Here is a 16,646-nt window from a genome sequence, read left to right on the forward strand (position 1 = left end):
GCTAAGGGAAAGATGCAGACACAAAAGAACACATATTGGATAACTCCATTTTTATTAAATGCCCAGAACAGACAAATCCATAAAAATGGAGAGCAGATTGGTGGTGGCCTGGGATAGAGGGGGGGAATGGGGACTGACTGCTTAATGGGGAAGGGGTTCTTATGTAAGATACTAAATAGCAGTGATGGCTGTACACATTGTTAATGTACTTAATGCCCCTGAATTGTAAATTTGCAATATTGGTTAAAATTGTAATTAAAAAAAGAAGAAAGAGAATGGCCCTCTTCTTGCCACAGGACAAATCACTATTCATCCCGGAGCTTGGGCTGTACCTCACCCTAGTGGGGCCAGAGGAACTAGGTTTGGGAAAACCACCAACACAGGCACCCTTTACCTCGATGCAGAAATACAGAGCCAGCCATAAATAGGTAACAGGTGACCCAAAACAACCCACTACTCAGACCAACGGGGCAAGGAAGCCTGCTCAGAGCAGTATGGTCAGCACTGTGGTCAGTCTCAGATGGAATAGCCAAGCACACAGCTAATGGAAGTTCAAACCCACACGTAAGCAAACACCATTCAAGGATAATAAATCAGAACAAAAAAGTGGGGGGTGGGAGGTTGGAGATATACCCTAAAGCACATACAGAAATCTGAAGTGAATTATTATAGAAAACGAAAGATCATTTTAGAAAATATGTGCTTATCTATATATATAAAAGGCAGTGTCCTTCACCACCAGCATGACCAAAGGACCGACCTGTCACCTCCCCCCAACCCATAGGGGACAAGTGTCCACTCTGCCCTGCAACCCCACCTCTGGTCTACATGGAGAAAATTAAAAGACAGGCTGTGTCACAGTAAGCAAACATTCAAAGACCAAAGAGCCAGCCTGAGGAGGCCTCTTGAGAAAATGGAGATAATGTTGTGAACATCAGAAAGAAGGATTAATAGTCAAACCCTGAATAAAAACAGCCATGAATCCACAGTGGCACACATACACACCCTAGAGAGGAGAGGGGGGACAGGACGAGGGAGAGAATAAGGGGAGAGAGGGAAAGACAGAGGGAGATAGTGGGAGAGGGAGATTGACATTTGCCTCCATTGGGGATGACTATTCTACCAAATCCTTGCTTTGAAAATTGGTAATTATACATCAAATTGGCAATTATCCTGCCTTTTTAGTTTCTCCAGTTAAGTGGAAGAATTTTCAGAAGAAAACCAACAGATAAATGTGGAAATAGGAGAAAGGGCATGGTGGGGATCTCCATTTTGCCGACTCTATCAATAAAATCGACTCAGGCAAGTATCATGTACGAATGCTAAAACCATTTGGTTATCAGTTGTTGGACAAAAGGATATTTTCAGTTATCACCTCATAGATTACCTCCTAACTGCCAAGAGGGAGACATGTCCAAAGGAAATGTCTAGCATCTGCACATAAACACACCAACCTGAATATAACCAGTCTTCAACCTCTTGCTTTCGATTTACAACAAACACAGAGGATGAAAGAACAATGAAAAAGAAACCACAAGGAAGCAATCAGACAAATCCAGAAACAAATTTTAAAAGACAACTACACTCCTCTCTTCAAAAAGTCAGTGTCATAGAGGGGAGGGCAGGGAGAAGGATTACTTGTTTTGTTCTCACTTAGGCTCAGAGGAACTATACAAAACTGTGAGGGGTTGAAGGGTACAGTAGGAAGAGGTGTAACTTGGAATCTGAGACTTGGCATACTGGCAAATCACCTAACTGCTCCAAGTCTCTATCCCTTACCTGTGAAATTAGGGTAGTTGAGCATAACAGGATCCAGGATACAATGCAGCAGAGCTCAGAGAGAACAAAACCCAAGCTGGTCCTAAGTGGTCCTCAACCACAGCTCCTTATCTTAGAGAAGAGCTCCATTACCCAGCTAGTCATGTAAATCACAAGCCTTCTCTTCCCAACACCCACACCAAAACCATCACCAAGTTCTGACCATGTCAAATCCAAACAATTCTTTCCACCACCACAACCTTGGCCCAACCTACCATCATCTCTTACTGCACAATCAGCCACCATCCACTCAAGCAGCCACCAACACAGCCGGAGCAATCTGTTCAACTGGATCGGGTTATGTCTGCATATTAAAATCTTAAAGCAAGACTAGCCCACTACTACTAACATGGTTCTCCTACCCAGCTCCCAGCCTCACAGCACAATGAAGGTCTCCTTGACTCTTGCTAACTCTATCCACACCAGCTTTCTTTTAGTCCCTAATTTCCTAAAGCTCTTTCTGGCCACAGGGCCTTTGCATGACTCTGACCAGCTACCACCTTTTCATTCATTCATTAATCCTTTAAAACAAAAATTTTGCATTATAAAATAGCACACATAAACATAAGACCACAAAACAAAAATGTATAATTATCCCAAATTGATAGCCCAACTAGCCACCACCTAGGTCAAGAAACAGAACATTACCAGCACTCCACAAGCTCCTTCTCTCGTGGACCATCCAATCACTAACCATCCTTCCCACCATCAGGACTTCTCTGGTAATCATTTCCTCGCATGTCAGCTTAAATAGACAAGCAGACAAGCCTAAACTCCTCAGTATCCTCTCTGTTCTGACCTGGATATAAATGAAATCATACAGAACATATTCTTTCATATCTAGCTTTTCTGGACAGACAACTTTAATGCAGTGATTAATCCTTAAATCAGCAAGTAGCAATTTATATCCACTGATGTACAGTGTTCTCTTATAAAGACACTAGAAGCCCAATGCACGAAGACTCATGCTAGAAAAGGCTTTCCTTTCCATGGCCGCCAGCACCACCTTTCTTCTCCTGCCCAGCCCCTTTCCACTCAAGACCTGGAGCTGCCTCTTTCCGCTCTAGCTCTGCCTTCCCTCGCTGCCCAGAGGCCCTGAGATACCAGGGGTGGGGCAGAACGCCTGCATCCCGCCCCATCATTAGGTGCCTGTGTATGCAAATTAACTGCCATCTTTGTTGGGTCAATTTGCATATCACTCCTGACTGGCTTGTGGTGTAGCAGAGGTATGGTCAATTTACATGTTTGTCTATTATTAAGTAAGATACCATCATTTATCTGTTCTACTATAGGTAGACATTTGACTTGCTTCCACTTTTGAGATATTACAACTACTAACACTAATTATATCTTGTACATGCCCCTTGGAGTACATTTGCTTACATAAGCTGTTAGATATATAGCTGCAAGTAAAATTGCCAAAATGTCTTCTAAAGTGGTGTTACCAATTTAATAGATGAGTGGTCCCTTGCTCCACTCAAGCATGTCAAACTCATGGCCACTGGGCTGCATTTAAATGAGGTATTGCTGGCCATGAGTTTGACATCTTGCTCCACATCCTTACTAATACTTAGAAGACACACCAAATGGAAGAGATGCATGGGGAAAGGGATAGGCATAGACCGAGCTTCCATGCCCTCTTTGCATATGCCACCCTCCCAGCACATTAATGTGTTCACCAACCCTGAATCTCTCCGGTTGGAGAGTTTTTACAACTCAATCTCCAGCCCCCCTCCATTTCTAGGAAGGTAAGGAGGTAAAGCTGCAAGTTTATACCTCTCATCACTTGTTTGCTCTTTCTGGTGACCAGCTCCCATCCTGAAGGGATTCCTACCCTGAGTCAACTCATTAGCATAAGTCAAGTATAGTCAAAAGGGGCTTGTTATGAATAGGGAAAAACAACCCTATCATCAAGTAGCTCTGTGTCAGGAACCAGGGACAAAGAGCAAATATATTTATTATACCACACAGAAATACAGATTTTTGTACACTGTCCTTGAATCCAGCAACCCTGCTATACTCATTTATTTATTATAACTTACCTGTATACTTGTACATCTAAGGCAATGTTTCTATCATCTGCAAATAATGATGTTATTTTCTTCCTTTCCAATCCTTATACCTTTATTTCTTTTTCTTGCACTACTGCAAATGTTGAATTGAAATAGTGATGTTGGACATCCATTTCTTGTTCCCATCTCATGAGGAAAGCTATCAACATTTACCACTAGGCTTGAGGTTTGTTGCTTTTGTAGACACTCTTAATTTGATTTTGGGGATTTCCCTAGTCCAGAAGTGGACAAAGCAGTCCATTTTTTTTAAAAAACACAGCCATGCCCATATTGTCTATGGTTGCTTTTACACTACAAAGCAGAGCTAAATAGTTGCCACAGGAAATGTATATGTTCCACAAAGCTTTAAATATTCACTCTCTGGCCCTTTACAGACACCCTCCTATTCCAATTTGAATATGAATGTTGAATTTTCTCAAAATGTTTGTGGTTTTGTGCATCTATTGAGATGATCATACATTCTGTTTAAGAAATTTTCACCATGCCGAAACCGGTTTGGCTCAATGGATAGAGCGTCGGCCTGCGGACTGAAAGGTCCTGGGTTTGATTCCGGTCAAGGGCATGTACCTCGATTGTGGGCACATCCCTGGTGGGGAGTGTGCAGGAGGCAGCTGATTGATGTTTCTCTCTCATCGATGTTTCTAGCTCTCTATTCCTCTCCCTTCCTCTGTAAAAAATCAATAAAATATATTTTAAAAAAAGAAAGGAAGGAAGGAAGGAAGGAAGGAAGGAAGGAAGGAAGGAAGGAAGGAAGGAAGGAAGGAAGGAAGGAAGGAATTAAGAAAAAGAAATTTTCACCATAATGAGGCACCTATGTTCATTGTTATATTGGTCTGAATTCTTCCTTTCTTGTAATAACCTTATCAAGTTTATGCTGTGGATGAAAAGGGGACACATACTAACCTAACTCAAGGAAGGCCTACATGGAGGCCTTGCAAACTCAGAGACCTAAAGTAACCACAAAGGATGGTCTGAAATTTAAACTGTTTTAATTAAAAACCAGTTTGTAGTGGGTAGTCACCCTAGGCCAGTATCTTCCCTGACAAAAATCAACTTTCTCCCACCTCCCTAATCTATCACCAATGGATTTTCATGTAAGCCATTTACATCTCCTCCTTTGATAATTTATAAAACCACCATTTTCTGGCTTCCCCGGGAATTATCGACAGTAATTATAATAAACTCACAAAAATTCTTTACAAGTTTGAATGTTTCTTACCTTAACATTACTATTCAAGTTTTGTTGGTCTCATAAAAAGATATAGTGTTCCCTCTTTTACCATTTTCTGGAAGTGTTTACTATGTAACACGGTTATTTCTTTCTTATATACTTAGAATTCACTGGACAAGTCATCTGGGTCTGTTGGAAGATTTTAAATTATGGATTCAATATCTTTAATAGTTATAAAACAGTATGCAATTTCTATTGCTTGTATCAGTTTTAAGTTGTGTTTCTAGGAATCTGTCAACTTTTTCTAAATTTTCAATTTTAGTTGTAAAAGTATTTGTAATACATTTTAATTATTTTTAATTTCTGTAGGACCTTCTATGATGTCCCTTTTCACTCATAACATTATTTCTGCTGGAGTTTGTCAATTTTATCAGATTTTTCAAATCAATTTTTACCTTTGTTGATCCTCTCTAAGGTTTTCCATTTCATTAAATGTCGTTTGCTATTTCTTCAATGCTATTTTCTCTGAATCTAATGTGTTTTTTATTCTTCTAACTACCTGATATATGTATATGTATATGTATATGTATATGTATATGTACACACACACACACACACCCTAGTTCATGGATTTTCAGCATGTCTTATTTTCCAATATAAAAGTATTTAAGGGCATAAACTTCTCTCTAAAGACAACTTCAGCTGTATTCCATTAGTTATATATACTAGCTGCTCCCGCTCATCTCGGCCCTGCTGTGCCTGCCTGCCTGTCGCTGCCACCGCTCAGTAGGCTCACTGCCCCTCCGCTGTGGTCTCCTTGTGCTGGTCCTAGGACGATACTGAACGCCCATGACGAAGAAGAAGGGGCCGCCGGCTCCCACCCAGTCAATCCTGATGCCCATGCCACTGCAGTTGCACTTGCCAACCATGAGGCCTGTGTCTGGCTCCGTTGGTCAACTGAGTGGCGCTCCCACTGTGGGAGAACACTAACCACCCAAGGGAAGCTCCTGGGCTAAGTGTCTGCCCCCTGTGGTCAGTGTGCGTCATAGCTACCGGTCAAAGGTTCACTTAGGCTTTTACATATATATTTTGCTATCATTCAACTCAAAATATTTTCTAGCTTTCTCTGACTCATAAGTTAATTAAAAATAGATTTCTAAATACATGGGAATTTTCACTTTATTAGTTTCTAGCTTAATTCCACTGTTGTTTGAGAACAGTCTATAAAATTTCAATCACTTTATATTTGTTGAGAATTGCCTTGTGACCAGCATAATGTGCCTTGTGCATTTGAAACTAATTTTATTCTGTCCAGCTGGTATGGCTTGGTGGTTAAAGGTCAACCTATGAACCAGGAGGTCATGGTCTGGGAACATGGCCAGGTTTCAGGCTCAATTCCCAGTAGGGGGCGTTCAGGAGACAGCCAGTCACTGATTCTCTCTCATCACTGATGTTTCAGTCTCTCCCTCTCCCTGGTCAGCATTGCTCAGTGGTTGGGAGTATCAGCCCGAGAACCAAAGGATCATGGGTTCAATTCCATTCAAAGGCATGTACCTGGGTTGCAGGTACTCCATCCCATTTGGGGGAGGGCGGGAGGCAACCAATAGATGTGGCTCTCTCTCCTCTCTCCCCCTCCTCCCTCCCTTTCACTCTCTAAAATCAATGGAAAAAATATTCTCCAGTGAGGATTAACCAAAAGAACCCACTGATTGTGGATTTATTTCAGTTGTATTAATTTTTCAAATTACACTAAGTGCATGCAGATTTTAATTATACCTGAAATAAACCATTTATCTTCTATCACTATATCTTTATGTATAATAATATATTTTGCATTCAAAGCCTATTTTGTCTGATATTAAAATAGCTACATCAACTTTCTTTTGATGAGTGTGTGCATAGTATTTTTTTCCATTCTTTTACTTTCAATCTTTTGATATGTTTTTATTTTAAATGTCTTCTTTTAAATAACCCATCAGGTTTTGTTTTCTTACCCAGCAATCTGTCTTTTCATTGGAGCATTCAAGTCCATTTACATTGAATGTGATTACTGATACATCAAGATTTAAGTCTATCAATTTACTGTTTGCTTTCTATTTCTTCTGCTTGTTCAATGTTCCCTTTTCTCTCCTCTCTTGCCTTCTTTCAAATTTAGAATTTATTATTCAATTTTACTTGCCTTTTAGCTTTAATATAATATAGTCTTTCACAATTTAGTGACTGCCACACAGATTACATGTATCTGAGACTTGTCTAACATTAATGTTTTTTTTCCCTTTCTGACTTATACTTCATTATTGTACATTTTAATTTATAGATATTTTAAACCCAAAGACATAATTAATTTTTACAGTCAATAATCATTTGGTCTTTACCACATAAATAAACTTTTTGTTGCTCTTCATTTCTTCCTGCAACTCTTAACCTTTCACCCGAGATCATTTTCCTTATTCCAAAAACAAAGAAAAAATACCTTAGTGTTTCCTTTAGTGTGGGTCTACTCATCAAAAAAATTGTTTTTATTTATTTTAAATGTCTTTATGAAAAATTTATTTGGTGAGTAAAGAATTCGGTGTTAGCAGTCAGTTTCTTTCAGTACTTAAATTTCAGTTGACTTGTTTTCCATCGTTTCTGTTCAGAACACAGCTGTTGATCTAACTGTTGCTCTTGTGAAGGTAATCTGTCTCCAGAATGCTTGCAAGTCTCATCTATGGTTTTCAGCAGTTATATCATGAAGTGACTGGCTGTGGTTTTCTTTATGTGCATGGGGTTATCGTATCAGTGGACATAAGTACCTTAAACAGTTGTGGGAAATTCTCAGCCATTAACTTTTCAAATATTGTTTCAGCCCAATTTTCTCTCTCCTCTCTTTCTGAGATGACAATTGAACACACGTTAGACCTTCTCACTATTATCTCTGACTCCTATCCTGTCTTCTAAATTTTCCATGTCTCCAGGCTTTCTTATGGATATGTTGAGCTATCTGTTGGCCATTAAATTCTTTCTTCAGCTGTGTCTAATCTACCCTTCCTTTGAGAATTTAGCTTTGATTACTACATTTTTCAGTTTTAAATTTTTCATTTGGTTCTTTTTTTAATTTATAGGTCTCTGCCAAAATTCTCAATCTGGCCTTTATCTCCTCTTTATTTCGAAATGAGGTCTTTGCAATATAATCAGTCAAGGATTTTAAGATGCACAGTTGTTTGAAAGTCTGCATCTGATATCTGGAGCCCCTATTAAACCATCTTCATAGTCTGTTGTTTGTATTGGTTTTAACTCATGTAGCCTTGCCTCCCTGTTTGTCTATTTTTTTATTGTATCCAAAACACTAAATTTACAACAGGGCTTGTGAAAATAACTGGAGGACTGTATCGCTTCTACGAAAGATTAAGTGGTTTCTGTTAGAAACCTGGAGAAAGAAGCACTCTGGGATTAGCTCTATCTAATTTCAGAGACAGGACACAATTTGAAACAGGACTGCAGTCCTTTTGAAGTCCTACTTATGGTTCATCCTCATTCCCTGGAAGTGACTTTTGGGATCCCAACCCAAACTAAGGGAGTTCACCCGAAACTGCTGCCCTTTGGCAGACCTTGATACCTCGGCTTCACCCTTCCTCCAAGGCATTTCTGACAGCCTCACAGAGCTCAGCCTCTCAGCTTCCCCTTCAGAGTCAGTATATGGTCCAATGTTAATTTCCTGTGGCTGCCCAGTAACCAAGTACCACTGACTGGGAGGCCTAATCAACAGAAATGTGTATCCTTGTGATACAGATGGCTGGAAATCTAAAATCAAGATGTCAGCATGCATAAGCCATGGACACAGACATTAGGGTGCTGAAGGCCTGGGGCAGGGAGGAGGGGAATGGGGGACGGACTGGAGGAGGTCAATAGGGGGAAAAGGGACATATGTTAATACTTTCAACAATAAAGAATTATTTTAAAAAATAAAATAAAATAAAGGTGTCAACAAGGCCTAAAGGATCCAGGCCTTTCATTACCTCCTTCCAAGAACCCCATCAGGCCTCAGTTTGTGGCAACAGAACTCCAATCCCTTTTCTATCACACGCCCTTTTCTTCGCTGTTTCCTGTGTCCAACTCCCCCTCCCCTTTCTCTTATAAAAACACCAGACATTACATTTAGAGTCCACCCTAAATCCAAGATGATTTCATCTTAAGATTCTTAATTATATCTGTCATGTCCCTATTTCCAAGCAAGGTTTTTTGTTTGTTTGTTTGTTTTTTTAAGATTCTTAATTATATCTGTAAAGCCCCTATTTCCAAACAAGGTTACATTCTGAGGTTCTGGGTGAATTTTGAGGGAACACTATTCCCACTATAGATCCCACTATTGATCCCAAGATAAAAAGCAGCCCCGAATGTCATGCTCACTTCCACAAACTACATCCTCCCCAGATCCTAACCTCATAATTCTACATTATCGTATTAGCTCTCTCCTACCAGCTAATGGTGCCTGGAAAAATGGCTTATCAGCTGCTAGGCCCACCATTACCAGAAGTCACGTTTTCCTACCCACCTTTCAGATTAAGCTAAACAGTCCCTTCCTCAAGAAGCCCTTTCCAGCCGGGACCGATTTGGCTCAATGGATAGAGCGTCGGCTTGGGGACTGAAGGGTCCCGGGTTCGATTCCGGTCAAGGGCATGTACCTTGGTTGCGGGCATATCCCCGGTGGGGGGTGTGCAAGAGGCAGCTGATCGATGACTCTCTCTCATCGATGTTTCTAACTCTCTATCTCTCTCCCTTCCTCTCTGTACAAAACCAATAAAATGTATTTAAAAAAAAAAAAAAAAAAAAGAAGCAGCCCTTTCCATACCACCCTAAGTATCAAGTCAAATTCACCTACTATAGCCTCCCAGAATACTCCAGCCCTCTTCAGTTTAGCATTCACGGCTGTCAATCACTGCACATTAAATCTGATTATCTTATTAATGTCTGTCTTATCTTCAGACTATTAGCTCTAGAAGTGTTTTTATTGTTCAGTACCTCCAAGTGCCTAGCACACTTAGTAATTTTAAGATCTCTAATTTTTTCTAAATTTATTTTAGGGAGAGGGAGAGGGAGAAGGAGGAGAGAGAGAGAAGCAGAGGGAGAAGAGGGAGAGGGAGAATATGAGATACAAAAAAGTGAATAATCAGAAAGACAGAAATAATCATAAAAGCAAACATTTACTGAATGCTTACAATGAGTAAGGCACTATGCTAAGTGCTATACATGGACTATTCCATTTAACTCTGAGTTATTATCATTTCTATTTTACAGATCTGAAAACTATGATTATCATTTCTATTTTGCAAATATGGAATCTGAGACTCAGAAATGCACAGTTAACATTTATTGTCACTACTGCCAACCAAAGAACTAATATTTACCCTGTTTACAGATAAGGAAACCAAGTCTTAAGAGAAATTTACTAACTTGTCTGTGATCACATGGCTTATAAGCAGGAGAGCAGGATGTGAATCAACCTGATTTGACACCGAAGTTCAAGATATTAAATGCTACTAAACACTAGCTTTGAAAAGTTTTTATACTTCTTCACACCCACTAGGATGGCTGTCATCAAAAAGACAGTAACTGAAGTCATAAAGAAACCAGAACCTTCATACATTGCTAGTAGGAATGTAAAATGGTACAGATACTTTGAAAAAGTCTGGCAGTTTCTCAAAAGTTAAGTACAGAGTTACTATATGACCCAGCAAATCTACTCCTAGATAGATGCCCAAGAGAAATGAAACATATGGCCACAAAAAAAAAATGTGTACAACGAATGTTCATAGCAGCATTATCCAGAACAGCAATAAATGGAAATAACCCCAATACCCATCAATTGATAAATGTAAAATGTAGTATAGCCATACAATGGAATATTATTCAACAATAAAAAGGCGGAAAGTACTGGCACATGCTACAACATAGATGAACTTCAAACACATTATTCTAAATGAAGAAGCCAGCCCTAGCCAGTTTGGATAGGGCATTGGCCCCCAAACTGAAGGGTCCCAGGTTTAATTCAGCCAAGGACACATACCTCAGTTCCCAACCAGATTCGTGCAGGAGTCAACCATTCAATGAGTATCTCTCATCAACGTTTCCTTCTCTCTGTTTCTCCCCTCCTTTCCTATCTCTGCAGAAATCGATCATTGTATCACTATATCTCTGCAGAAATCGATCATTGTATCACTAATAGAAAGATGTAAAAGGCTGGTCAACCTTTAAGCTCTAAAAAAATCAGAGCCAACCACTATCTATCTAATTAAGACAATGGTAACTGAAGCAACTTCCCCACAAATAATCACATAAATCCTTATTGATAAAATAATCTATTACTGGAATTAACTGAGAGCAATGGGTGTATTCCAAACCTGAATAAATGGAATGGCAAGACCAAAGCAAGGCATACCATGTTTCCCCGAAACTAAGACATCCCCCCAAAATAAGACCTACTTACAGGTTTTCTTCTGAGTGAAATATAAGGCATCCCCCCGAAAATAAGGCCCCCCCCCCCTAGGCTAAACATGAGAGATTTGGTCCACTGATTCTGAAAGAAATGGAGTCACAAGAAATTCACCAGGAAATTCAGGAATTGGATTGTTATGATGATGTTCCAGATGATGACATGATTGTCAATGAATAAATGAGTAAATTCTTGATACTATAGGATTCACAGTTTGTCTGGTTTGTGTTGACAACTACCGTACTACCGTACCGTACACAGGTAATAAATTTCCTTTATTTTCATTTAACAATAAATGTGTACCGTATTCTTCTTCATGGAAAAATAAGAGATCTCCTGAAAATAAGACCTAGCGCATCTTTGGGAGCAAAAATTAATATAAGACACTGTCTTCTTTTCAGGGAAATAGGGTAGTCCTCCCACTAGAGGTGGGCTCCCACCTGGCCCCCAATATTACCAAATTAATATTTTTCTAGTCTCTTTCATTTGTGTGCGGCCTTCCCCAGAACCCGAACCACGCAGGACGTGAAAGGGGTTCCCACGGTCTAAAATTATCAATGGAAAAATATCCTTAAGTAGAACTTACTTAAATTTTTAAACATGTATTTATAAATAAATAAGAGAAGCCAGGCATAAAAGGTATGTACTGCATGTTTCCACTTATTAGTATATGAAATGTCCAGAATCGGCAAACCCGAAAAACAGAAAGTAGGTTAGTAGTAGCCTAAGGTTGAGAGAGTTGGGAGGAAATGAGGAGTTAATGGTTGTGGGGTTTCTTTTTGGAGTGATGAAAATGTTCTAAAATTGATTGTGGTGATGGTTACACTACTATGAAGATACTAAAAACTACTGAACTATGCACTTTTAATGAGTAAAGTGTGTGGAGTGTGAATTATATCTTAATAAAGCTGACATTTTTTAAGACTTCTATAACTTTAAACTTTTACCTAATTTCTATTAGTCTTCATCTCAATGGAAAAGTGCTTTGTTTAAATTTGAAATCATGAATTTAAGCACTTTTATACATAAAGCCAAAATTGTTAACTTTTTAAAAGCTTTTAATTAAATTAAACTCTACCTTAACTGATAAGCTCCACAGATTACACTACTTTTACTCAAACTTCACAATACCCTATAATGTACTGGTGAATTTATCTTTTACTAGTGTATTAGCGCCATTTTCTTTTTTCCACTCTAGCTATGCAGTCCTATAGAATCATTATTGTATATTATGGTTAGGAAATATAAATGAATTGTTTGCTGGGGAAACGAACATATAAAAATATTAGACAGGAATGAAATGCTAAATTAACAAATAACCGTTCCCAATCTACACACATCAATTTTTCAGTATGCTGAAGACTTGGGGAAGTTTTAAAAGAAACTCATAAACTAAAGATTTGGAGTTTGGTGAGGCCTCTCCTTACACATGTCATAAGGTCTTACTTCTCAAAGTCTGGTCCCTGAACCAGAGCAGCAGCATCTCCAGGGAGCTGATTAGAAATGCAGAATCTTAGACCCCGCCCCAGACCTACTCAGCCAGATTCTGCATTTTAACAAGATCCCTAGGGGATGTGTCTGCTGCACATTCAAATTTGAAAGGCACTGTCCTAAGACACTTCCTTTTCTTTTTCCATTAAGATAGCTGTAGCTTGCTGGACTAATATTTCAAAACTTGACATACATACAGCTCTGGTCCCGGGCCAGCTTGTCCTCAGTTCCATTCCTCATCTGCTCTATTCCAAGGGGTGGAGGAGCTGATCTTTGCAGGCTGGGTTTCCCATGCAGGAATGGGGATGGGGTGAGTTCCCAGCAGCAGCTGTCTCTTTCCCAAGGCTCCAGCCCCAGCCAGGCAACTTAAGGGGGTTCAGCCTCTGGGGAGCCAGCTATGCCACCTCCTGGAGTCAGCTTAGGGGTAGCAGTAGTTTCCTGTTTGTTGCCTCATCTCAGGGTTGCCTCATTGCCCACTGTCTGCATTCTCAATTCTTCATCACCTATGCAAGCATGCCCTACATTAAATTCCCTCTGTTCTAAATACTTAAAGTGGATTCTGTTTTCCTTTTTTGGGCCCAGAATGATACTCCATGCATTTTAAATATTTCTCTTATGCACCACATACAGCAGAGAATTTTCTGAATGGCTTATTGGCTTAAAGGGAGAAAAAGGGCTGTTGAACATACAGTAAACCTCAGATTTCCCACATTCTGACAATCACTAGCTATCAAAAAGAAAAATTAGTCTTAAGCTATTTGTACAGCAGATGTAACTGTATTCCGAAACTCAAGTCCTCAGAGTGTATTTTTAACACTCTACTAATCACTCCTCAATCAGAACAGCTGGTATAGCAGCTACTATTGTTTTGTTGCAGTTGTTGTTTTGGGGAGGAAGGACCCATCTCCAAAGAACAGATGGGTCAAACACTGGAATCTCTGAGAGATCAAATCTTAATCACACTTGTAAATCACACGATCTTCCCTACACTAGAAAGATAACATGTTAGAGGACCCATCAACAGGAGAGAGCAACTGCTATCAATACTGATTAAGGTTACTTGGAGATCTTCCTAAAAACACATCTGACCGGGTCACTCCCATACTGTGGCTCACTCTTGCCCAAGGCCAAAAAACGCCCTTCAAAATCTACCTTTCCCATCTCCTCTTCCTAATTCCTCTCAACCTGATGCATTCACCTTCTGACCATCCCCAGGTGTGCTTAAACAGAACAGTAAACTCTGTGGAAAGCCCTTCCTTCCTCCACTTAGCCTGGCAAACCCTTTCCCTCAAGATCCTGTCGTAGAGGGGACCTCCTTATCCATGCCTCCCAGGATAATCGGATTCTCAGTCCTAGGAGCTTCCACATCACTTACCCTGTTTCCCCGAAAATAAGACAGTGTCTTAATTTTTGCTCCCAAAGATGCGCTAGGTCTTATTTTCAGGGGATGTCTTATTTTTCCATGAAGAATACGGTACACATTTATTGTTAAATGAAAATAAAGGAAATTTATTACCTGTATATGGTACAGTAGTATGGTAGTTGTCAACACAAACCAGACAAACTGAATCCTACAGTATAAAGAATTTACTCATTTATTCATTGACAATCATGTCATCATCTGGAACATCATCATAACAATCCAATTCCTGAATTTCCTGGTGAATTTCTTGTGACTCCATTTCTTTCAGAATCAGTGGACCAAATCTCTCATGGTTAGCCTGGGGGGGGGGGGGGCCTTATTTTCGGGGGGATGCCTTATATTTCACTCAGAAGGAAACCTGCAAGTAGGTCTTAATTTCGGAGGATGTCTTATTTTTGGGAAAACACGGTATTATGCCCTACAGTCAAGTACACAGGTGTCCATTTCCTACAGTCTGGGAACCCCTGGGTGGAGAAATGGCCTTCCACCTTGGTATTCGGACCAAGGTTCCTATCCGGGTCCACATTTACTACCTGTGATACCCTGTGCAAGCCCCTTAACTTCTCTGCCTGGATTTCCAATTCCATAAGACGGGATAGATTAACACCCAACTCCACGAGCTATCACCAGTACTAAATGAGCTAACCCACGTCAAGTGCTGTAAAGTTAACCCAAGAAAAGTGCCTGGCACATAGTAAGCACTGACGACTTGCTATCGTTCTAGTTAACACTGTTAAACCTGGAACAAAAGAGGTGTTCAATGCCTATTTGCTGGATAACTGGAGCACATCACACTAAACCCGCTTGGTAGCATGCTGGGGCTACCCATTGAGAGAAATGGCTCCCCCCGGTAAAAGTTAACAGCTGAACTTAACTGGCCCGGGGACAAAGCGCACTGCAGCAGGAGGAGGAAGTCGGTGCCAGCTGGATCTGCCGAGGCTGCCCACAGACCAGCCTGCCCTCAGCCACCTGCCCAGCCACCTGCCCGAGGAAGCCGTGCTCTAACAGTGAGGGCTCCCCTACAGCAAAAACCAGAAGCAGTTCTCAACGGGAACACAAAGGGTGCGACTCTCCTCGTGCAGAAAGGAAATGCATCTTTCTGCAGCAGCTAATAGTTGGCATCTGGAGCTCTCCGTGGAGATCTAGGTGCCAAGCAGGTGCACAGCCAGGGAAAACCCCGTCTCCGCTTTCCCGAGGCGGTCACCAAACGGAATTCCCATCCCTTCCCTTACGAGTGAAGGGACGAGCCTCCACACCGGCATCCAATTGGGTTTTTTATGAGGAGACCACAGGTGAGTGTCTGCAGAGGACCCAGCGAGAAATGGCCTGACCAGTTATCAGAAACGGGCAGAACCCCAGGCTCCGGGAGTCGCGTGGGGCGCAACCTAGCGCCCCCATTTCTGGTGCGCTCGACCCCCGACCCCGCCTCGAGGCCTCAGTTTCCTCCCGGACTGGGCGGCGCGGGGCTTCCTCTCAGCCCCCGCCCCGCGCGGCGCCCACCTGCGCCCCGGCCCAGGGTCCCCGCCGCCGCCTCGCCGGGAGGCGCGCTCAGCCCGGGAGCCCAGCCCGTTACCCGGCGGAGCGCGCTCCGCCCCGGCAGCTGGACCCCGGGCCGGGCCCGGCCGGGCCGGGCCTGGGCGGCCGCTCTGGCCGAGCTGCGGGCCTCACGGGGCTGCCTCGGCGTGAGGGGCGCGCTCCCGGGCCGCTGCCGCGTCTCACCTTCTGGCGGATCTGGCCCGACGTGGACACCTTGCGGATGAGTTTCTGCGGAGAGCCGGGCTCCGCCTCGGGCTCGCTGTCCGACGACTCCTCGGGCGGCGGCGGCGGAGGTTGCTGCGCTGAACCCGGCGAAGGGGCGCCCGCCGCCGCCGCCATGCTGCCCGGCCAGCGCGCGCACGGCGGCTGGGGGCGGGCGGGGGCGGGGCCTGTGTTGGCGTGGGCGGGGCCTGTGCTGGCGTGGGGCGGGGCCGGGCCTAGGCGGGCCTCCCGCTCTGTCCCTCCGCCTTTGGACCGCACCCCGCCCCCACATTGGTGTCCAGAACCCTGATCTTAGCATTTGTTTGTCTTCCTAGGACACAATTTCCATTTTGTTTTGTTTTGTTTTGTTTTTCTATCCATGCTCACTTTTTCTTAATCTTTAACCTTCCCCTTCAATAATGTAAGTGATGGGGCTGGGGGGTAAAAGGGAAGTGTGAGAAT

General features: G+C 42.0%; 1 protein-coding gene across 1 annotated transcript in view; it reads right to left on the minus strand.

The window, feature by feature from the left end:
* Window positions 1-16,359, minus strand: part of DGKD (diacylglycerol kinase delta) — a 100,250-nt gene extending 83,891 nt beyond the window's left edge. The window contains 1 exon segment of the mRNA XM_084892479.1: window positions 16,167-16,359. Coding sequence (XP_084748605.1) covers window positions 16,167-16,322 — 156 coding nt within the window. The 5' untranslated portion in view covers window positions 16,323-16,359.
* Window positions 16,360-16,646: the final 287 nt, after the last annotated feature.

This window comes from Pipistrellus hanaki (assembly GCF_964339955.1).
Source record: "Pipistrellus hanaki genome assembly, chromosome: 8".
Lineage (NCBI taxonomy): Eukaryota > Metazoa > Chordata > Mammalia > Chiroptera > Vespertilionidae > Pipistrellus > Pipistrellus hanaki.